At 53.7% G+C, this 22,841-nt stretch overlaps 1 protein-coding gene across 1 annotated transcript in view; it reads left to right on the forward strand.

Moving 5' to 3' along the window:
• The window catches only part of STX8 (syntaxin 8), a 207,122-nt gene extending 188,053 nt beyond the window's left edge, over positions 1-19,069 (forward strand). The window contains exon 8 of the mRNA XM_010965974.3: positions 18,894-19,069. Coding sequence (XP_010964276.1) covers positions 18,894-18,961 — 68 coding nt within the window. The 3' untranslated portion in view covers positions 18,962-19,069. The remainder of the gene's footprint in view (positions 1-18,893) is intronic.
• Positions 19,070-22,841: the final 3,772 nt, after the last annotated feature.

The raw sequence follows: 22,841 nt of genomic DNA on the forward strand, positions 1-22,841 counted from the left end.
AGGCAGAATGACCGGGGAGAGGGCCCGAAAGGAAGAGGCGGAGGGCAGTGGCGGCCCCAGCGTCCGTGGGGCCAGGTCTCTGTTTGGGAGTGAGGGGGGCAGCTGTGCGGGTGGGAAGTTCAGCCTGGAAAGTAACAGCTAAGAGAAAGAAGTCCCCAGGGATGCTTGCAGTTCGAGCGCCAAGGCAGAGACCGAGGAGGTCTGGGTGGGCCACTGGAGTAAAGAGGATGCCTGTGTCGTTGGAGCTAAAGAAGTGGACGTCATAAACAGACCACTGACTGTAATAGCCAAGTCGTGAAGGTCTGGGGCTTCGTGACCTAGGGATGCTATAAATAAATGGTACTTTAGAAGACGTGATTTAAACAAATGGGGATCTCATCCGTAAATTAGTGGAGCTTTTTGGACACGGGTAGAAGCGACGGACAAAGCAAAGGTGGTGTCCGATCCCTTCTAGAACGCTGGTCAAGACCTTACTGCCACCCAGTCCAGCAAGCAGGGGGCGGGTCTGAACAGGAAGGCAGGTCTGTCCTGGAACAAAACCCAGACAGGTTGAAATGCAAGAGGGTGGAGTGGTGATGCTAGGTCAGTTGGCAAGTTTGGTAACTTTAATAAGAAAAGTTACTCTCTTGCCTAACTGACTTGTAGGAAAGTCTCACAAGCAACTGCTTACATTTCCCTGGAACCGACTTGAGACCATGGTGATGAAAGGCGTGGGATTCAGTTACCCTAATCTTGTGTTCAGTACCTGAATTCTGCGAAAATGGAAGAACAACACCTCGTATCCAGAGAGCCATCCAGAGGGACCACTTAGAGCGGATCGCAGAGCCTGCCAGACGATACGCCACCTGGAGCTGCTGCCTTGAGGTCGAGCCGCGAGAGCGCGCACCGCCCCGGTGGCAAGGCTGAGCCACTCGGGCGTCCAGCGTGAGATACAGGCCGAGCGGGGAATCGCCAAAGCAGGAAGGCTGCAGGCCAGTTACGCAATTAGCCAAGAGCCTCTGCGGGCCTCCGCGTTTGTTTAGATAAAATTTGAAGTCATCAGCGAGCTCTTGAACCAGAGCCTGTCTTTGGAAGGAGAAGTCAGGCTGACTAAACCTGCCCAGCGCCATGCAATGTGGCCCTGGGGCTCCCCCCCACCCCACAGGAGCAGCCTCGTTTGTAGGGAGAATGCTGACTGTGTGTGGCCTGACACGGTCCTCACTGGCCGGGGGAAGGTCGCCCTGGCCCTGCATCAGGACTCCCCTCCGCCACTTTTGAACCTGTAGAGGGGATGCTAATTGGCAGAGACCAGAGCCCAGGAGAGGAGGAGGGCTGTTAGCCTCTCTATTCCAAGAAGATGACCTTTTGGACCCAGAAAGGAGAACTGTGCTCCGCTTGCCTTTCTTTGAGGCCCTCAGTGTTTCCCACGTATCTCGCTTATCCGCCCGACACCCCTGAGAGGCCCGTTTGTTTGAGATTTCTACAAAGTTATGATTACGCCTATGGATTTCAGTCCCTGACTCGATGTCATTCTAAACCTGGAGTCTCATCCCCAGCTCACTTTTCCTAACAGAACTAAACCCTTTGGGGAATGAAATGTCTCAGGCTTGAGCCTCGCCAAAGGGTGATTTCCTCCCCCCTTCCTTTTTTTTTTTTTGTTGTTGTTAAGTTTGATTTATTGCTCAGCATTCTAGCCAGGCTCGATGGATGTTCAGAATATTATAAATAATGTGGATTGAAAAGATTGTGCTGAAATGTTTATTGCATTCTTAGAAAGAGAACAGGGACCGGCTCAGAGAGCACAGCCACGGGGAGGGCGGGGCGAGGAGGGAGGGGAGGCAGATCTCGCTCCCAGGCTCTATTAGGGCGTCGATAAAAGACGACGCCGCTCTGAAGGGAAGGCGCGCATCGTGCAGTCCTGCTGTCCCGGATGCAGAAGTGTTCCAGCGGGTGGAAAGAATATCCTCCAAGAATGCGAGGACCATAAGGAACTAATCACTGGGCCCTCCCCCTCTCACTTCCTCACCCACGGCGCTCGAAGGAGGCTGTTAACGGAGTGGCCGCCACGCTTTATAACTAGCTCCCTGGCGTGCTGGCTTTGGGGCACCCTCGGGGACGGTGGCAGCCGGGGCTGGCTGTGTGCGCCTGAGAAAGAGCCTCCTTTGGACTGACTTCCACCCAGTGCATTAGCACCCCGAGTCTCCCTCCTCCCGGTGCACTCGAAACACAAATGTTAGACGAGATCAGGACCCCCGGTGCGGGAAATAGATGTCCCGTTTGCACTCAGTGATGATGTGTGAAGCTGAAATCACACCAGGCTCTTCCTCTGCTCTTGGGCCTTTCCTTGGGCTTCTGTGAGAAAGAGGAAGGGTCGAAGTTCCTTAACAGCTCAGGCCACCTGGGCCAGCCTGATGCCAGACAGAAAAGTCTGGCAGTCCGGTGGAGACGGGTCTTTGAGTCCCTCTTTCTTGTATGCAGGGGCCGTCTTTGGGCCACTCCAGCTGCTGCTCTGGTCCCACAGATCCCCGCAGAACCAGCTGTCTCTGTCAAGAGGGAATGAGGCTGCAGTGATATTGGTGTGGGACTGAGGGTGAAGTGTGACAGCAGATGAGTTTTGTCCTCTGCATCCCAGGCTTCTCCCCTTCCTCACGAGGCTGTGTGTCATCAGCAGGGACAGTGGCCTTCCTCTCGGCTGGGGACCCAGGCCCACAATCTCCGTGGTAACCAGAGGAAGCCGCAGCTCTTCCCGTCAGGGTAACAGATGATGTTTGATTTCCTGTTGCGGAGAACTTCCAGCGAGCGTTTAATCCTGACCTCTAACCCAGTGGTTCTCAAATGTGAGCACCAGAGGAGTCATGTTGGGGGGATTGTCAGCACCCAGCTTCCCAGGCCCCCACCCCCAGGCCAGTCGGCATGAGGTGAGGGCCTTGAAGTCAGCCTCTCTAACCGGCTCACAGGTGACGCTCCTGAGATCATGCTGTGAACAGCACTGCCCTAGACACAAAATAGCATCTCTAGTGTCGGATCATTTTTGATAATAACCTTCTCAGGAATATCTGCAAATAGAGGCTGAATAAAAGAAATGTGAACTGGGACCGTTCAGTTTGATACAAAAAGGGTCCACTTGACTGAAAATTCTGAGTCTAAATCATCTGTTAGAAAGAAACCCGTGAGCATCTGGTAAAATCCCGACATTTCATGAACACATAACTCTGTTCATTTATTTGAAAGATACATGTAGACTGTCTTCTCCCAGAATTTTACGTCCAGATCACTCATGGGCAGTATATTGGCTTGGAGTTTGGCAGTGCCAAGGGCACTTGCTTTCCTTGTACCCCTTAGAGTTCTTTAGAACCGATGTGCTGTAATAACCTGTTGTATTGATAGATTATACTTGTTCACGTATTCGTTCTCTCCTTCCTTCATTTTTTTTGAACACATATTTATTGAGCACTTAGTGTGTGCCGAGGACTGGTCTAGCTGCCAGAATCCCTCCACGTTAACTACCACCAAGTGAAAAACGCATCCAAAATCCGTACCACTGAGTCCTAATATCCCAAGCAGCATTTGAGTCTAAGCAATGAGCTGCTATCCAGTCAACCAAAACAAAAGTACGTGCACGGGGAGCACATATTAAATGACACACGTGCTGGGTGTCTGTGGATGACGTGCTGGGGACACAGGCATGGAAACATAGGCTCTGTCCTCTCAGAGGACTTTCAGACTTCCAGGGAGGTAAACCATGAGGCCAGGCAATTGTTAATTTCCCCAAGTAGTAAGTTAATTTCTGTGATGTTCATGCTCTTCCTGCAGCAGCAGCCCAGGAGAAGTGGTCCTCAACCACCTCGGGGAGAGGGGTCCCTGGGGGAAGGGGATGTTTTTGAGCTGAGTCCCAACGCCAGTGTCGGTGTAGAAGCCAGCAGAGGGCTCTGAAGCAGTGCGAACAGCCCCTGCCAAGGCGCCGAGGTGTGAGAGAGCTCGGCACGTTGAGTGAGGCCAGGGTGGGAAAGCTGGATCGTTTCTTGGGGGATGTGTCGTAACTCAAGGTTTTTTATTTTGCCTTGAAATGATTTCTGAAACCTGACAGACCGTGTTGTGTGTAAGCCAACAAATATTTCAAAGCCAAATCTGACGTTTTAAATTGTCTCTTCCACCCTTTTTCAGAAGAGTGGAGGAGAGGTTGACGGTATCATTTCATATTATCCTGAGACACTTTTGGTTCTGTGCGCTCACAGCACACACCTGGAAGTGTGCTCGTGCCCAGGGTGTGAGAGGCAGATACCTGGCGGTGGCTGCCATAGGCTCCTAATGTGCGACCCACGACGCTCTGTGGTCATCAGTGTGCCTTTCCGTGACTGTATTTTTACGGTCTCTTGAAGCCCCGCACACACGGACCACCTTCAGAGGGAGGGAGAGGGGAGAACTTCTACCTGGGTTGCCTTATCCTTGAAATACCTCAAGCCGCGTCCTGGGCTAGCTCTCCAGGCCACTTCCTTCAGATGCAGCTGGTTCCCAGTCTTCCAGCTCTGCTATGGTGAATCCTTGGGCTGCAGATATTTCCATTCATCCTTCTGTTCATCCTTCTTGCCAAAAGAATCCTTGCTCAAGTTTTCGGGCTGACCGTATTCTAGAACATACGGTTAGGAATTTGCCTGATTGTGTTTTTTTCAGTTGGCTCATTGGTGATGTCTTGGACCCCGGGCACACATCAGAGCTGCATAAGGGCTTGGAGGGTACCCGTGTTCACCCCAGGTTTTCACGTGGGAACCCCTAGTTTGCTGCCACACTGACAGTTGGCACTACTGAGAGTGACACCTTCCCTCTGTGAAGGTCGAGTTTCATGGGCCCGCGGGTGATACGCTGTTCATAGAAAGCTGTCTTGGCGGGCGGTGAGGAGTGTCAGAGTAGTCCCAGGTGGAGGGGGCATCGCTGCGGAAGTCCCCGTGATGACGGAGAGGCACCTTCGCTCCACGGCGTACATGCCCCTGGAGTGAGACCATGCCCTGGGTGTGAGCTCAGCAGCCCGCCTGTTGCTTGCGTTCCTGGGTGGGACTGTAAGCCTGCCGCTGCTTTGGCGAAGAGGCCCTTTTCCGTGACCCAGTGCGGAGCAGCTTCCAAGTCTCTTTGTCGTCCTCACTCTCCCAGTCTTGGTGCTGCCCACGGGCTCACACCTCTTCCTGCTCCCAGTGGAGAGCCAGCAGCTGACCAGCGTGCTGGACAGCTCTCACTCCATCCCTGCAGCCGTGCGTCTCACTGCAGCCATGTCACTGACTTAGTCTCCCGAAGCCAGAAGAGGAGGCCGTCGGGGCACTCTGGGTCGAAAGCGCACATCCCTTCTGATGGAGCCAGTGTGAAATGCAGTTTGTCAAAGTGCTCCTCATTTGTTATATATAATAAGTGTATTTTTATTTTGCTACATATAGGCATACAGGCTGTTGAAGAATTTTGCATGAGCATGAATGTCAAAACCTGTTTTCCTGATAGTCTTTGAAGAGTGGCACAGAGAAGATTTTCACAAAAAGGGTGGCAGCCCTACCTGGTTGCACTGAGTGGTCAGGCCTTAGGGCAGGTGGCCGGTCAGACGCTCCTCGGAGGTCCTTCTCTCCTGTGATGTTGCTGCTGTGGAGTCGGGGTGGGGAGGGGTGGATATGGGCAGCATTGAAGGCTTAGGGTGACCCTGGATGGGAGCAGATCAGAGTGTATCTGTCCGAAGATTGGTGACTGTGAATGCCACATTTGTAGCAAAAACCAATTTCCAGTAGGTCATGTGAATGAAAAATATCAAGAGCCATATCTGTAAACAAAGGATGCTGCGGCCATCAAGTCATCAGCTGCTGTCCCCGCCCCGACAGTGAGCGGAGGGGACTCAGGAAGTGGAAGCAGACTGGCCTGGATAGCTAGGCGCAGGTCAGAGGAGCAACTTCAGTCAGCCTAGGCTCTTGCACCTCCCCACACAAACAATAGCACTAAATCCCTTAACTTGTAGTACCTGGCTTTCTTTGATTAACAGTCGTCTTTCGATGTTCCGACTACTGAGTCTTTGTTGCAAAAACTCATATATATCCTGGCTCCTCCCTTACCTCTTCGGAGCAGTTTCTTAGAGCGATCTGAGAGGCTGCCTTCCAGGCTCGAATCCTCAGAAAGTTCGCCCAATAAAACATAGAACTCAACTTCTAGGCTGTGCAGTTTTTCGTCGACAGTAACCATAGCTGTGCACATCCATGGAGAACGTACTGTGTGCCGGGAGTGTGTTCAGCTCCCAGCATCCTACCTTGTCCCGTCTCCATGGCAACTTTGGGAGCTGAGGGTTAGTGTTCTCCTGATTTTAGGCTCAGAGGATTGGGTTCCTTACCCAGACAGAGCTGTGATTTGACTGCCAGCCATCTGGCTTCTCAGCCCATGGTGCTGCTCGAGCTGTCACGCTCCACGGCCTCGCCGAGAGGGAAAGTGCGCATTCACACACACGCGTGTACACTCACGCCCTCTGTCCGCTTGCTGCGCAAGCGGTGCTGGAAGCTAGTGGACAGAGAGCTGACCATCACTTAATGCTGATCACCTGACAGCAGGGGTGACCCCTTTTTAAAAATATGTATTTTTTTTAATTTCAGCTTCGCCAAGGTTTACAATATTTACATTTGATTTTATGACTCTAATTTCTGAGTTTAATCAGCCGAGCTTCTACATCTAAATTCAGCCCTTTATCACCTGCCCTTTACTGAATTTTCACTTTACTTTCCTGAATTCTTTGCTTTGATTTTTATTTTGTTTACTAAATTTTGTCTTTTAATTGGGGTTTTCAGCAAAGACTTATGGATATTGAATTCTTTTCATTTTTTTGTTTTTTGCATGTGATAATGTTTATTTTGCAATTATACTTTTTTCTTTTTATTTTTTATTAAAGTATACTTAGTTTACAATGTTGTGTTGATTTCTGGTGTACAGCATGATGTTTCAGTTGTACATGTACATTCATATGTTTTCATCTTCTTTTCCATTCTAGGCCATTACAAGGCATTGAATATAGTTCCCTGTGCTGTACAGTAGGACCTTGTTGTTTATCTATTTTATATATAGTAGTATGTATCTACAAATCTCGAACTCCCAGTTTATCCAGGGGTGACCTTTTGATCACAGTAGAGCTAATTTTTCTGCCTCAACGGTGGGGACATCCATCAGAGCCAGACTGAGTCGTCACAACGTGTGTTCTGGTCATTCGGTAGAAGACTCTGCTCTCCGAGTGAAAGGACCGCATCTGGCTGGGCTCCCCGGTCCTTATTTTTCTTTTCTCCCACAGCTCTTAACAGTCATCTTTCTTCTGCCCTCCCCATCGAGGCTCTTGGTTATATATAGTCCCTGTCACCTTGGAGGCCAAAGGAGTGCTGAGATGAGGTGGGGGCAGATACCACCTCCAGGGTGACGGTGTGACTCTCCACCCAAAGTGCCAGAAACAGCCCTGGTGACCCCCACTTCAACAAGATGCACTTACCCAGGTTCTTCGAAACTTTCGGTGACATCTCGTGTCTGCTGTTTCCTTGGACTTCGGCCACCAGCTGGTGGCCAGCCCTTTGCAACTCTGAGCCGGCAGGCACTCTGTAAAGGGAAACAGCCCCTGATCAAGGCAGGAGCCGTCGGTTTAAGAAGCCCCCTCTTCATTCAGGCGTGGAGCTGTCAGAACAGGCCGTCGGAGGGCCGGCTGCAGCCCAGCGAGCAGTTGGCGCTGCTTCCCGTGAGACCACGCGGCCCCGCAGGCCCCGTGGGGACCGAGTTTGCGGCCAGGGTCCCCCGGCCCTGCAACGGGCTGGGGTCCGTTGGCAGGTTCTTCCTCTCCCGCTCGCCTTTTTCGACACTCATAATAAGTCCCCTTTCTGTTTCCACTTGTCATTACATCACCCTTCATTCCAGCAAACTTTCGTCATGTGTTATTTCTAAGCTTTCATACTATTAACGTTCAAGGATGGCAGTTTCCCGAAGCTGTGGAGGAAGGCACCCAAATCTTACCCGCAGTGTTTCCCGATCCCACCATGGGATGGCCGGTTTCTGGAAAGTATTATTGCCCCTCCCACACGTGCTCCCAGAGCCTGAGGGAGCCGCCACCGAGCACGCTGATAGGAAGAGGCCCGCTGTGTCTCTCTGCAGCACTCACCGCTTTCCAGCACACGCAGTTGACTTACTTTGGTTTTTGTCTTTACTCACTGCACCCCCGCCCCCCAGTACCCACATGAATAGCAGCTCAGTGAGGGCAGGGACTTCCGTCTGTTTTATTCATTGCTCTATCCCAGTGCCTGGTACCCTGTGCGCGTTCAATCATTGTTCGTTAAAAAAAAATCAAGAGCAATAGAGACAGAATCCAGAGGGTGTGAGCATTGCTTCTGCTTTCCTACCCACGTTGGGGGTGCAGACCTTCTGTCTCATCTGCTGATTAAACATGGAGCAGCTCCATGTGTAACGTGTAGAAAGTCTGTAAAGCGCCGAGCAGTGCTAACGGTGGTACACGAAGGACTGTGGCCGCAGGAACCACGTGCATTTGCCTGGGACCTGCTTGATCCAGACACCCGATGGGCCCTACACGTTGTGCCCTGGGGAGGAGGAGAGGAGGAGCGTTCCCCAAGGAGGGGGCCCTGAACAAGGTGTTCTTGTGAGCCTGGTTGACAGTGGGGGACTCTCCTGCCCTGACCTTTGCTCTAGATATCTCTTGCCCGAGAACTTGAGTGCATCATTTCTTCACTATGACTCTTCGGGACAGCCTAACACATCACAGAATACTCATAAAGTATCAGGATCTGTGATTGTGAAGGAGGAGAGTTTGGTCTCTGAGAAGGCCTCTAGGTGGTGACCTCTGTTACAGGTGGGACTCGGGCCCCTTCAGAGTGAGGTGCTGGGTGAGCAGGAGACTGCGCGCTCCCAGAGCTGTGCCTTCGAGCTGCCCTTTCAACACTAATCAGTTTGAAAAATGGAAGTGTTCTCACGTGACCCTGATATTTGTCCAAATAATTAGAGACAAATAGTTATTTTTGCTGATGGTGTCTTTACTGAGATCATTACAAGTAAGAGGAAATGACTCTGGCTTATTTAGGCCAATGAACATGTGATTTATTTGAATGATGTTGGGTTACTTGGGAATCTAAGGGGTCACTGAGCAGGCCAGTTCTCAGAAAAAGTCAGAACACAGGCCGGCCTGGGGCCTTCTGGCCCGAGCTGTGGATTACCCCTCTGGAGTGTCACCTTAACTGCGCTGGGCCCAACTCCGTCAATCCAAAATCCAAAGCTCCTGGAGCAGAAAGCCCGACTGGCTTCCCTTGGGCTCCACTGCCCGCTGGACACACCAGCTACGTCTGTAGGGCCAGGGCAGGCTGTGTAGACATGGCCACTGCCTCCTCCCCACCAGTGGCGGAGTCTTTTGAGGTGTGGAATTCAGAGACCTGGTTCAGATCTGCCACCCAGTAGCCTTTTGCATCTTGGTCAAATAATTTCCCTTCAACAAAACAGAACAGAACAGATGGCTAAGCATATGATGCCCTGAGAAAGCAGTCCCTTGGCAGCCGAGCCTCCTGCCTCTCTGTACCTGGGTGAGGACTTTGGCAACAGCACCATCCTGTCCCCTTGCCCTCTATCCCTAATTGATGCCTGGTGATTTTTCCCGGTGCACACGGCACAAATGAAGGGGTCTGCCACGGTGACTCCATAGTGTGACTGGAGCCATCCAGAAATCTTCTGACACTTCGTCAGGAGGGAATTGTCAAAACAAGATATTCATAACCCAGTTCCCGACTGTCTGTTCGGAGACACTTGAACTTCTGCCAGACACCAGACAGATCCGCATTCCCAGGGGTCACACACAGCACGACCAGGGGATATTTCTCAGCAAATATTGACATGCCAGAGAATTGGCCTTAAATTATTGACCTGACAACTCATAATAAGCTGCTTCTGATTGCTGAGATGAAGGATTATCTGTTTACAATTGAATCCTGTTGTTAAATTGTGGGGGTGGCTGGGCTGAGCGTGTTTCAGGGAAGGAAAATGAATAACACTTTAAGAACACAGGTGGGGCCTCGAAACCAGTCAGCACTTTCTGTGCCGGAAGCAACAGGAATGGCAGAGTTTACACACTCCCTCTGAGGAATGGTGTCATCTGCAGGGTTTTTGGTTTGGTTTGGGGGAGGCGGGGATGGGTTGGTTTCCTGCCTCTCTCATGAAACTGGGAGGCCCCTAAAGAGACACCGTGCCTCCTCGCCCTGTTGGGCCTGCCCCCCCGGTAGGCACGCAGGAGAACTCTGCAGTTTGGCTCTGGTGTGGGTAAATCTAACTCTCTCGGGCAAGTTGGTCAGGGTGCTCACCCAGCCTTGGGCCAGTGCAATGAGCTCTCAGGTCCCCATGGCTAGCCTTTGTGGACCAAGCACCAGCCTCACCACGCTGGGGGCTGTGGCAAAGGGGCTCTGACGCCCTGCACGCCCCTCGTTCCTGGAGCCCAGGCCTCGGGAGCCTGCCTTTCGCTAGGCCTCCATCCAGTTCCCCTGCCCCGTCCCTTGCAGTTTTAATTCCTTTTAATTTCCTGTTTCTAGGCAAGTTCTTTTTTCCCTCATCCCACCTCCACTCTGCTTGGGTCACCCTCCCCCCGATCCCTGCTTCCTGCCCAGAAATTGCTCACGCTCACTCTCTCTGGCCCCCAGATGTCTCTCCCCTGCCCCACTCTCCTCTCCCCCCACAGCCGGCTTCCTATTCGGTAGATTGGATTCTTTGCACGTTTTTCTGTGTACCTGGAGCGTGAGCTCTGGTCCACATGGAAGTGGGGTGTCACTGGGGGCTGGGGAGATGAATGCCCCCCTGCGGGGCCCAGGCCTTCAGAGCTGAGCTGCCAGCATGAGGTAGGTGCCCTTCTCGTCCCCACGTCACCTCCACACAAATCCAGCCCAGACACACTTGGGGGCCCCAGGCTCGTCACTCCAAAGGGTCCCTTCAGAGAAGACCAAGTTCTCACCTTCAGGAAGCTTGGACTTGTCAGAACAGAGGCCGTGGTTAGTCAGTACCGGTGAGCGGCAGGCCGTGGCTGGTGAGCATCACGGCCCCCGCCCTGGGCCCTGGGAGATGTGTGTCCCCTCATCGGCCCTGCAGACACGGGTGCAGAGGCCTGGGGTTGCCTGCTTACGCGGGCCGGCAGGGGGCCAGGCTGGGGTTGGCAAGTCGGCGCAAAAACGCGGTCCCTGACATGTTCATGCAGCGTGACAGGAGGCCGAGGCAGAGTGCAGACTCGAGAGGGCGACATGGGGCGGCTCAGCTCTGAGGCCCCGCTTCTCACCTGTCAGTTGGGGGAAATGGGTGCTCTGCCAGCCTGATGGTGAAAACGATCCTGAGGTCAGAGCTTCTGAGACTCTCAGGGCGCGTGCGCCCCGCGGCGTGACAGCAGCTCTGGCTTTCTGACGTCTTGTTACCCTGTGGTTTTCATTGTCCTTACCCACGCTGCCCGGGCACCGCAGCCCCAGTCCCGCTCTGCCCAGCCTCCACGTGGCAGAACGCGTCACGACGCTGGGCACCCCTTCGTGGCTCCCTCGGGGCCCCGGCCCATCTGCTAGGTCCCCCGCTGGGTTTGCTTTGACTGTCTCCTCCCCTCGCCTGCAGCCGGGCCCTCAGCGTGTGTCCCCGCCCTGACCCCCCTTCCTCAAAGGCCTTTCACTCTGCGGTCTTTCACGGCTTCTCTCGCCTGGTGCCCACTTGGCTGGGCTCTCCGTGCCTTCTGACTTCAGCCAGCGCCTGCCCTTCCTGTGGCTCGTAACTGAAACGGATGCTGCCAGATGTTCCGCTCAGAATGGCCAGCCTTTCCTGGACGCCCGTCCTTACCGCCAGGCCTCGGCTGCGATCGGGCTGTTTCTCAGCTAAATGCCACCCAGGTGTCCCTCTGTTTTTGCTCCTCTTCCTTCTCTCTTGGAATGAGTGACATTTTATTTCTGTCATTAAGCCAAGAGACCAGAGCTCTCATCTGCCATCCACAAGGCACCGTTCCTGGACAGGGGTTATACAAGGAGTGAGAGTGACTGTCCGCATTTACAGAGTGCCAGTTAAGATGCAGGAGTTTTATATACTTCATTTTATGGAATCCTCACAGCAAGCCTGCGAAGTCAGTATTTTTAGGCTTGTTTTGCAGGTGGTGGAACTGAACTCAAGGGTTAAAGAACCTTCCCGACGTGTCACAGGTGGAAAGTGGGCATGTTTTGAGGTCAGCTCTTCCTGCCTCCCCAACCCAGGGCCCTCCAACCATGTCAGACCTTGTTTCCAGAGGTCCTGTGCCCTAAGGGAAGAAATGTTAATAAGTAATATAAGAATGTAAAGATGGAGGCCAGTCGTTGAGCGCGTCTCTGACTCCAGGGACGGCGACGTCTTCATGGAGGAAGTGGGATCCGAGCTGGGTGGGCAACACCTTGCCCTGGGGTAGCTGAGAAAGGGCTGAGGGAGCAAGGGGATGGGGCCGGGGGTGTAAGGCCTGTTGAGGTGGCGGGGAGCCGGCTGGAGCTGCTGAGGAAGGATTACCCCCCAACAGAGAAAGGGAAGCCTGGAGGGCTGGCTTGAATGCAGAGAAAGAACAAAACCAGAGTCAGCAGATAAGGAATGACTTGTGCACCGTATTTTGATGGAAGCACAATTGGGGGATAATGAAAATGTGGAACTGTGGTGTGAAATCCATTCAAGAGCGAGGAGAACAGAGGCAGGAGATGCCTGTCCTTCCCCTGCCACCACCACCAGAGTCGGGGCAAACCCAGGCCCCCAGGGCGGGCCCCCCGCACCCAGAGGAGCTGCCAGGCGGGTTGGAGGAAGACGGCTGGTGCTCAGGCCCCGTGGTCCGACCAGCACAGCGAACCCAGCTCCCAGGGGCAGGTCCAGGCCGAGGGGTGATCTCAGGGGTGACTGCAATTCTTCAAACCTTCAATCTGAAAATCAAAATGTAAATATGCTCACCTTCTCTGCCCGGCTGTCTACTCTTTTCTTAGCTTATTTACCCAGGAATGGGATTAAAGGGAACATTTACATGAACTTTGGAAAACAAATATTCCGGTTTTGGCTTTTCTCCTGCTGATTCCCCACCTCAGCTCAGAAGTCTGCTGCAAAAAGTCTGTTTGATCAGTGAGAACCCTCTGGTTAATACACAAGCAAATGTCACCTATTGATGGGCACAACTGAGGAACAAACAGCTGCAGGAGTCCCGCGTAAATGCCCTCTGTGGCTCCTGAGAGGCGACGTGAGAGCTGTTTGTTGGCCGTGACCCTTCCAGTGTGAAGAACAAAGCTGACGATGGGAGAATAGACATTGTGGTTCCGAACAGCCAACCCCCGCAGGCAGCCTGTGTGGCTCTCCTTGTGATAAGCAAAACCAGATAAAAAGGCTTCCAGAGAAAACTGGCCTGCCGGGGGTACTACAGCTCAGTGCTTAGCATGCACGAGGTCCTGGGCTCAATCCCCTGTACCTCCATTTAAAATTAAAAAATTGGCCTTCACATCCTCCTGCCGCCTGGCCCCTCCAGCCCCCTCCTCGCCCACCATGCTTATCGTCGCCCAAGTTTTCCTCATTTCTTAAGGGGAGAACTGGCCACTACAGAGGCCGGCTCTCATGCTCTCAAGAAAAGCTAGGCTCCATATCCTCCCTTCCTCCCCTGAGCAGGAAGCACTGGGAGCCGTTACCTACGCTGGGGCTGGAGTAAAGCCGCCATCATTTGCAGGTTTCCAGTGTCTCACTGGAAAAAAGTATGGACCACTCATCCAGATGAACAGTCTTCAGCAAGCACACCGCGGTTCCCGAGAGACTGGGTTTCATGCCCTTTCCCCATTTGCAAAGCAGTTTGTTTTCTTACATCTTTTTGTAATTGCCATGAGCGAGACTTGTAAATATTGTGAGTGGTTGAGTAATACTCATCTGGTAAACTGACCAGAGGAAACGGACATCTTTTTCCACTCTTGTAACTCTGGCCTCCTCCCCTGCCGGCCCCTGAAAGGGGTGCCGGGGGATTGGAAGGGAAAGCCTGCCTCGCCAGGTGCCAGCGGGCCAGCACAGGGCAGAGTGACGTGTGCATGAAAGGTCCCCGTGGCCGCAGCCCTGCCAGGTGTTTGTGGGCCAGGGTCGGGGGCAGAGAGCGCCCATTGTTTAAGAAGTTGGCAGGTGCCCAGAAGTTCAACTGTCTTTCCTCGTTCTGAAATGTCAAACATTTCCTTAGCGGGAAGGATGGATGACTAGACCCCCTGAGGTCTAAGCCCTACTCTGAGGCAAGAGAAAGAAATTCTGCCTGTCACACGTGGCCAAGCACCGTTCACGTCCTGCCCGTGGCCATCAGTGGCTCGGTCTCCAGCGTCCTCTAGGCAGAAGCCACTTTCCGATGTCTGAAATGTCAGGGGCTCTTCCCTGCCTCTGTCTTAAAGAAACGGCAGCTCCTCTGTGTCACATGTCGGGGCACGGATGGATTTTCTTTCTTTTTTAAAAATTTACTTATCAACGTGTAGTCAGTTTACAATGTTGTGTCAATTTCTGGTGTGCAGCATAATGTTTCAGCCACACATACCTGTACGTGTTTTCATATTCTTTTTCTTTATAGGTTATGACAAGATACTGAATACAGTCCCCTGTGCTACAGAGTAGAACATTGTTGTTTACTTTATGTATATAGTAGTTAGTATTTGCAAATCCTGAATTCCCGATTTATCCCTCCCCTCTCCCCATAACCATAACAGACGGGTTTTCCCATGATGCCTTCTGGTGATGCTTACTGAAGTATTTGTTGGTGAAATCTGTCTGGGATTTGTTTCAAAATCATACACCGGGGGCGGGGAGCAGGTGAGGGTGTAGACGAAACCAGATCCACCACGAACTGCTACTAGTTAAAGCCGGGTGCTGAGTTCTTCACAGTCCCGTAGGCTTTTTGTCTACTTTTGTGTTTGTTTCAGTTTCCCACCTTAAAAAGCTGTTGGAAGGAAGAAGAAAGAAAAGGAAAGAGTTAAAAAAAAAAAAAAAAACCCTCTTTATTTTAGTGTTTCAGCCCAAAGATGTCCGTCTGAGCCTCTGTGCCTGGTGAACCCCACACCGTGTCGGGAACCAGGCTCCCCCAGCTGGGCCCCCCTGGTGCAGAGTGTGGCTGGAGGGTCAGCCCCACCTGGATCCCAGTTCCAGCTCTCCCTCTGTCCAGCTGCGGGGCCTTAGGGAAAAGAGTTTGCCTCCCGGAACCTCAGCTTCCTCAGTGAAACAGGGACAAGCGTTATCTGTTGCCAAGGTTGAGCACCAGGCAAGCGGGGCCTTGCGAAGGGTCCACGCCCGCCGCAACATGGCCCCCCGGCTTTAGAAAGATCCTTGGTCACTCTTTCCAAAACCTCCCGCAGAGAGAGACTCCATTCAAGGAAGGTGCCAGAGCTGTGCTCACATTCCAAAACAGCCAGAGTCCTTAGAGGATCGCCATGATAAGGTGTGTCAACATCTCCTCTTTGCCCCTTAGGAATCCGAAAGGCTGCCCTGGCTCAGCCTGTCACCTGCATCTTAGAACGACTTCCTCACTTGGCCCTCGGGCTCCCCAGTTTACTTAAACCCGCCGAGAGCCTCCTTCCCAAAGGAGCCCTGTTTGCTCTGAGAGGGTTTGAAGTGGACAAGCCTTATTTGTCACTGCTGTCAAAGTCCGCCTTTTCATCTCCGGACAAGAACCCGGTTTATCATGTATTATCAAGTTAACTATCGAAGGTGTCAGCCGGAGAGGTGCGTTTTCATTTCTCACAGCTGTTGTGAACCCTGTCATACCTTTCCTGGGGCACAAGTTTCTGTGACAGAAGAATCAGCAGCTGTAAGAGGAGTCGCTGTGTTAACAATGGTTCTGATGGGCCCGGCCAGCCTCGCCTTCATGCTGCGCTGTGAACCGTCTCCAGAGCCCGGGGGCTTTTCCCTGCCCTCCTGGTGTCCCTTCAGGGTCTGAGGGTTGGGAGTGGCCTTTTTCTGAATTTTCTTTCTTCTCGGCCTCCTTGGCACATCTTCCCCACTTATCTCTCCCTGTCGCCTGTCCCTTCTGTGTCCTGCTCACTGGCTTTTCTTCAAGACATTCAGTGCATTCATTCATTTATAGAGAAAAGAATGCCTTGGCCCCTCATGTGCGCTGGGCTCTGTTCTGGATACTGGGGACGTGGTGGTGAACCCAGCGGGCCGTCCCCGTCGCAGGCGCTCCCGTGCCGGTGGCGGAGGCAGGAGGGCATGCAGCGTGTTGGAGGCACCTAAGGCCAGGGAGGCCCAAACAAAGGGACAGCTTCAGGAGCACAGGGCCTTCAGACACCATGAAGACTTTGGATTTTAAGCCATTGGAGAGTTTTGAGCCAGCCAGTAACCTGATCCGAGTCCCATTCCAGCTCAGTGGTGGGGAGAGGATTGTGTCCGGAGAGCGGCAGGTCAGCCCCCTGCCGTGGCCCTACTGGGAGATGGTCGTGGCCATGGCGGCCCTGGGGCCTCTCCCCTTGGATAGTAGGCTTCATGCGTATAAACTCAGACCAGGCGTGGGGTTTCTCCTCCCCAACCAGTTACTGTTCTTGATTTCTTTGTCCTCATCACTCATTCTGCTTTCATCATAATCACCCTGACTGGAAGATTCAGGGCCACTTGTAAGGCCTCTCCTTTGGACCATCGCAGCCTCGGTCCAGAGCCCTCGCCACACAGCTCCAGCTCCGATCCCAACTGAGAGCCAGTTCTGAGCCACCCCACACCCTGCCTTCTCCTCTCTCTTCCTCTTCGGGGCAGCCTGGGCTCTGAGGGCCAGCAGGTCCCTGGATGCCTCGCCTCGGCCTGTCTGCTTCCCGGTTTCCACTCTTTTTTAAGGAAATAGATTGCACGATAGAAACCTTTCCCCCAGCCAAGAAGTAGTGGGATTCCTCCCCAGGTGGGGCTTTTGTTCAACCTGAAGATGTTTCTAGAGGCAGAAATGAATGGAAAGATGTGCTCCTGGTGCTGCAAGGGAATAGACTAAGATCATATTCACATCCCCCCTTACTGCAAGCGTCCTGAAATGCTAGGTAAAATGTTACAACACCCCCTGCAATGCTACTGCATGGTTGAATTCACAAGGAAGAAAGGAAATCCCCAGAGGAAGGAAATGGAGAGAGAACTGGGGACAGAACCAAGTGAGGAAGTGATGCCACAGCCACCAGTCACCAGCCACTGTGACGCGGAGCAGCGACCACAAATTCCGTCAAAGGCTGGATAGTAAATTCGTTAGGCTGTGCAGACCCCAGATGGCGTGTCCCCTCTTTTAATTTTTTGACAATCCTTTAAAAATATAAGAACCATTCTGAACTCATGGGTTGTAGGAAAACAGACCACAAGGCAGATATAGCCCCTGGGCCTCAGTTTGTAGACCCCCGATGTAGAGGCTTGGGTTTACATTTATGAAGACGGGAGAAAAAGAAAAACCTTAGGTCCCCAAGAGGCGGCGTTCTCATGCGATTGGCTCATCAGAGAAAGAAGGTGTATTGGAAAAAACTCACCCACCATCACAGGGAGATGACTCGGAAGCTTGCCGTAAATTTTTAAGTTCTTCCTTGGTATTTAAAACCATGGGCGTGCTGTGCTCACATGGGTTGAGTTTAAAATTGACCTGGCCTGAGCTATCCTGAAGCCCGAGGGTCTGTGGGTAGAACTCAGCGTCTGTGAACTTGGGTGAGAGAGCTAATGGCCTCCTTGTTTTCACAAACTTCCAATTGAGATTTAGCATTTTCTTCAAATAAGAAGGTAGGTCACAAGCCACGGGAGTCCTAATACTGCTTATGACTTTGTCACAATAGGAACCACAGACGATTGTCATGTCAAAATACAGTACATGCAGTATTCTCCCAGAATTTAAAAAACACCTGTTTTGATAAGCACGTTTCAATATAATTGGAAATCTTAAAACGTCACTTTCAAATAATTGTTGGGCCAAAGAAGACACTGTTGATCATTTAAAAATATTTACAGTTTAGAAACTAGCAATAATGAAATTATGTTCTATCAAACCGTGCAGGGTGTAGGTTTAGAGGGGTAATATTTAGAAGAAAGTGGGAAGTGAATGAATTAACTTTCAAGTCAAGAAGTGAGAGAAAAAAACGAGTAAATCCAAAGTCTGAATGGTAGGATTAATAAAAATTAGTGCAGAAATTAATATAAATAAATGAGAGGTGATCAACAAAGTCAAAAGATTAATAAAAAGAGGTCACTTGTGTCATGGCTAGAGAAGTGAACACGCAAACAAGGGGCGTTAGAGATGAGGACAGAGATGCAGCCAGGTGTTTAAATTATAGGAGAATAAAGCAAACAGTTTTATGGCAAGACTTCTGAATACTCAACAAAAATGGGCCATTTCCCAGAAAAATACAATTTAACAAAACCAATTCAAGAAGAGGGGAAGGTAATTCCCCATGGGGAGGCTCTCCCAAGTGCAGAGTGAGGACTGAAAACACACTGCACGTGTGCCACTCGTAGTCAACGACCGTGGGTCGCGTCTGCACCCCCGGCGGCGCTGAAGAAGCTGGGGTGCAGCAGGAAGTGAAAGGACCCCAGCCGCGCGCTCGCTGCCCGTTCTGTCCGGCAGGACTTCTGCGATGATGGACGCGTCCTTCCTTGTCCTTGTCCGGTGTGGCAGCCATTGGCCATGCCAGCCGCTGTCTTAAGCTCTTGAAGCCAGATGTGGCCAGTGAGTATCTAGCTAATAAGGTCAATCATGTGTTAGTGACTTCCTGTAAGAGAATAAGTTGCTGAACTCTTGGGACCCTGACCTTCTAGAAGCAGCTTCTCAGTCTGAGGTGGGCAGTCCTGGCGGCCAGACAACCCCGCGATCCTGACTCGCCTGTTACTTCACAGACAGAGGACGCCTGGTAGGACGTGCGACGCCCTTCTGTCGTGACTCCTTACAGGGCGTTCTGTCTGCTTCTGTTTTTCAGGGCTGATAATGGTGATCTTCCTGCTGCTCGTGGCTATCGTGGTCGTCGCAGTCTGGCCTACCAACTAGTGGCAGTCAGGGGGCCACCTGCTGTGACCCCTGCCAGGGAGGGGGACACGCTCAGCATTCTCCTGGTTCGCGAAAGCTGCCCTCAATAAACACCCCCAAAGCTCTGAACTCTTGACGTGCGTTGCTTCAGCAAAGGTGAACCACATGGCGGCTTCGGAGAGCCACCTGGATATCAGGCGGTGTGGCCCTTTGGGTCCTGCCTTGGCCATCTGGGTGCTAGCCCGAGGTCCCTCGGCAGTCACCGTCCCCATGGCCACCCTGCAGCATGCTGGGCACCCTGGGGGGTGATGCTGAATTAATAGGTAGCTTGTAGCCTCGAACGTCCGGTCTGCTTGGGGAAGTTCTGTGCCCACGTGGGGCACAAGTGAACAGCCAAGGCCACGTGTGTCCAGGCAGGGAGGAAGGGGTGACAGGAGCGCTGTTACACAGACACGTGTCTTGGTGTAACTGCCGCTCCGCCCAGGCCCCTCCCACCCCGAGCCTCAGCACCCCTAGAGGTGAGATATCTCTGGACTCACCTTCAGACCTAGGAGCGCGTTCTTTTTTCTTTCCTCAGGTAGTAAACCCTCTTTCAAGACTGAAACATCTTTATAAGCAGCCGGCATCAAGTCTGTCGTATCGGTGGGTGGGATGGGAAATGATCAGGAGGGAGCATGTTTAGGCTTCAAAGAAAGTGTGGTTATGATGTCAGGACAGTGCCTCTGGCTCCTTATCCAGCCCTGATGTGTATCCTTACACATGTGTGAGTGTTCATTGCACACATGTGTGCTTGCATGGATGGTGAGAGCAGACAGATGGCCAGGCCTGCAAAGGGTGCCCGGCCCGAGGGAGTGGCAGTGAGTCCGGGCTGGAAGGGGCAGAGGGCCACGCTTCACACATGCCCTCCCAGCTGGGCGGAAGGCAGGCTGGGCTGGCGGGCCTCGCCCTCCACGGCTCAGGGGGAAAAATGAGGGCTGGTGCCGGGCGGTTTCCAACCATAAGATCTTACTGAGGAAGAGGAGAGAACGGGCGTGGGGCGGGGGTCCTGGGGGGGTTCCCCTTGGATTTCCTAGAGACCGCCAGTGACTGCTCTCCAGAGGGTGCAACCTGGCCACTCCCGCCACCACCCCCCCAACCCCTGGGGCCAAGACAGGCACAGGAGGACCACGGTGCAGCCTGGCACAGCATTATTTCCTGGGACCCTGAGACCTGAGACTCCGGTGCACTGGGAAGAGCTGGGTCCAGACCCCAGCCCTCCATCAGAAGAGAGTCACGGCTCCGTGCTTGGTCAGTTGTGAGTCGCTGCAGAGGGTGGGTGACCTCTCTGGGCAGCTTTTCCCTGGAGGGGCCGGGTCCCTTCCAGGCCCTGCCTGGCCCCGCTTCCACCTGGTGTGTGTGCCTGTGTCTGGCGACGACCCACGGCCCTCGCCCGGGAGGCAGGCTGGCCCTAGACCTGGCCTGCCCGCGTTCACGCTTGGACTCCGCCCTGTATCAGCCAGGACAGAGCTGCAGCCACAGCCACCAGATCCGAACAGTGTGGCTGGGTCCCAAGCGTCAGTGCCTCAGTCCTGCTGCACATCCATGCAGCTCTGCCAGGGCTCCAACCTGGCCGTGCCCACGGGCTCCGGAGAAGAAAGGGGACCCTGGGAACCCTCACACCAGCAGCGGAACGCTCTGCCCAGATGTGACCCCATCACCGCTGCTCACAGCTCCCTGGGCCTGGACTGGGTGCTGGGCAGCCCCAGTGATCACCACGCCAGTCTCCGGCTACGTGACCACGAACACAATCCCCTTCTGTGCCTCCGTTTCCTCCTCTAGGAACTGGAAAGAAGATGGTCTCCTGGTCCGCGGGTTGCCGCGAGGGTCAGGTGAGTCAGCGCGTGTGAGCGCAGCGCCCCCTGCGTGGCTCAGCTGAGGTTCTTCCGCGTACTGGAGTCGACACTCGCTGGGCCACATGGTCTCCACATGGGCTCGGGGGTCCTCATACAACCCAGGGCACCAGAGCAGACGCTGTGAGGACGTGAGGGCAGCAGGGCAGGGCAGCTCTCCCGTCAGGACCCAGTGCCTGCCGATCTCCGGGGCTGCCCGCACCTGCAGACCTGGGCGAGGCCCTGACGGGGGGGGGGGGGGGGGGGCCCGGGAGGAGACGGAGCAGGATGCCCGGGCCCGTGCTCGGACGGGCGATGGCCCAGGGATGGGAGCCGGGCAGGCGTGAGCGTGAGGCGGGCTGGCAGGGACTGGGATGGGGAAGCAAAGGATTGGCTCGCTTCAAGGCGGGTGTGCTCCCAAAGGAGAGGGGCCGGGCTGGACGGGGTCCACGGGCTCTCGGGTGGCAAGGCGCCCTGGGAGGCGCCTTCCTGGAGGGGTGGGGGGACGGTTGCTACTGGACCCCCCGATGGAAGGTCAGGCATCCGCAGAGTGCATCTTTCAGTCTTGTGCAAAACCCCAAGTCTGTGTAAACAGCGTCTCCCTGGAGCTCCCCACTTTGGGGCTCGTGGGAGGTGGCATTGAAGGTCTGTTTGACTTTCTCACCTCCTCTTGACTTGCTCAGCATGGAGCCCCAGCAACTCACGGGGTGGCTTTGAACCAGAGCCACAGCGTCCTGGCTCAGCCACGAGGACAGGCCTGTTCGAGCCAAACGCTGAGCTGATGTCTGCACGCAGTGGCCTCTGTTCCTTTGAGTGGGCTCTAGGCCCGGTCCGGCACCGCTAGCTGGGTGACCCGGACCAGTGACTTCACTTCTGTGGGCCTGCAGGCAGGGGAGGGGGTGAGACGCTGGTCAGGCTGGGCCGGGAGGACCTGCTGTCCTGGCCTGGGCAGTGCCGGGCCCAGGGGCGGGTTGGTGCCTAGCAGGGGCCTCCCCTTTTCTCCGCTTCCTTGGGGTGGGCCTCTCATGTGAGACCCCCCACCCCACTCTGAACTGAAGGGCAGCCCCAAATTGGCAAAGCGTCACAGTGGCTGGGGCGAGCCGCTTCAGGGGTCAGTTGTATTGGGGCCCATCCTGGAGTCAGGGCATTTTCCAGCTGCGTTTGGCCAGGCCTGGTTTTCCCCCTCAAAGGCGTCAGGCCCACGGTCCCTGGTGAGCACAGGGCTCCAAATCGGTGACGTGGGCAATGCGACCGCAGCCTAAGTGTAGAGGAGAGAGGGCAAGACCCCTCACCTCGGCTGCGTTTTCAATGAAAGTAGGCTTTATTCAGATAACAGTATGAGTATTGTTTAACTTCTCTGATTATTAATTATAAGCTTTTAAAGTCTGGATGCCATATAAAGAAATCCAGATACCTGGTTACAACTGGTACTTTTGTTCCCTTGAAGCTTCATCATTAATAACTAACTAAACCTGCCTTCACTGGCCCGAGGATGGCCTGCTCCTTTCAGGACCCCCCCGGGCCTGGCAGGGCCCTGGCCCCTCCTTCCATGCGGCTGCTGATGGGTCCCTGCTGGCCCTCTGCTTCCAGAGCTGTTGGGCTCCCTCCTGACGGGTCGGTCCTCTGAGCCCTGCTGGCCGGCCTGTCGCTGCGTTTTCCCTCCCAGTCAGCAGAGCTGCCTCAGCATCCTTAGAGCCCCTCCGCCTGCCTGCTCAGCTCCAGGTTACGCCGAGAGCTCTTTGCATAGACTAAAGATCATCCTTCACCTTGTTGGGTTTCTCACCCAGCCCTGCGGAAGTTGAAGTGGGGTTATTCCTCCTTTATTTCAAAAAGCAGGCCAAGACTCTTCTAATTGCTTCTTAGGGCTTCGGAGTTCCCTCAGCCACACGCCAGGAGCAGCAAGCATCCCCCTCCTTCCAGAAGTGACCTTCCGTCCCGCTGAGTCTCCGGTTTGATACAGTGCAGGATACGGACGGATGAACTCACTGCTTTATTTCTCACCGGCTCTGTTCGTCCTTTCACTGCTCGTTTTT

This window comes from Camelus bactrianus, chromosome 16 (assembly GCF_048773025.1).
Source record: "Camelus bactrianus isolate YW-2024 breed Bactrian camel chromosome 16, ASM4877302v1, whole genome shotgun sequence".
In the NCBI taxonomy this organism is placed as follows: domain Eukaryota; kingdom Metazoa; phylum Chordata; class Mammalia; order Artiodactyla; family Camelidae; genus Camelus; species Camelus bactrianus.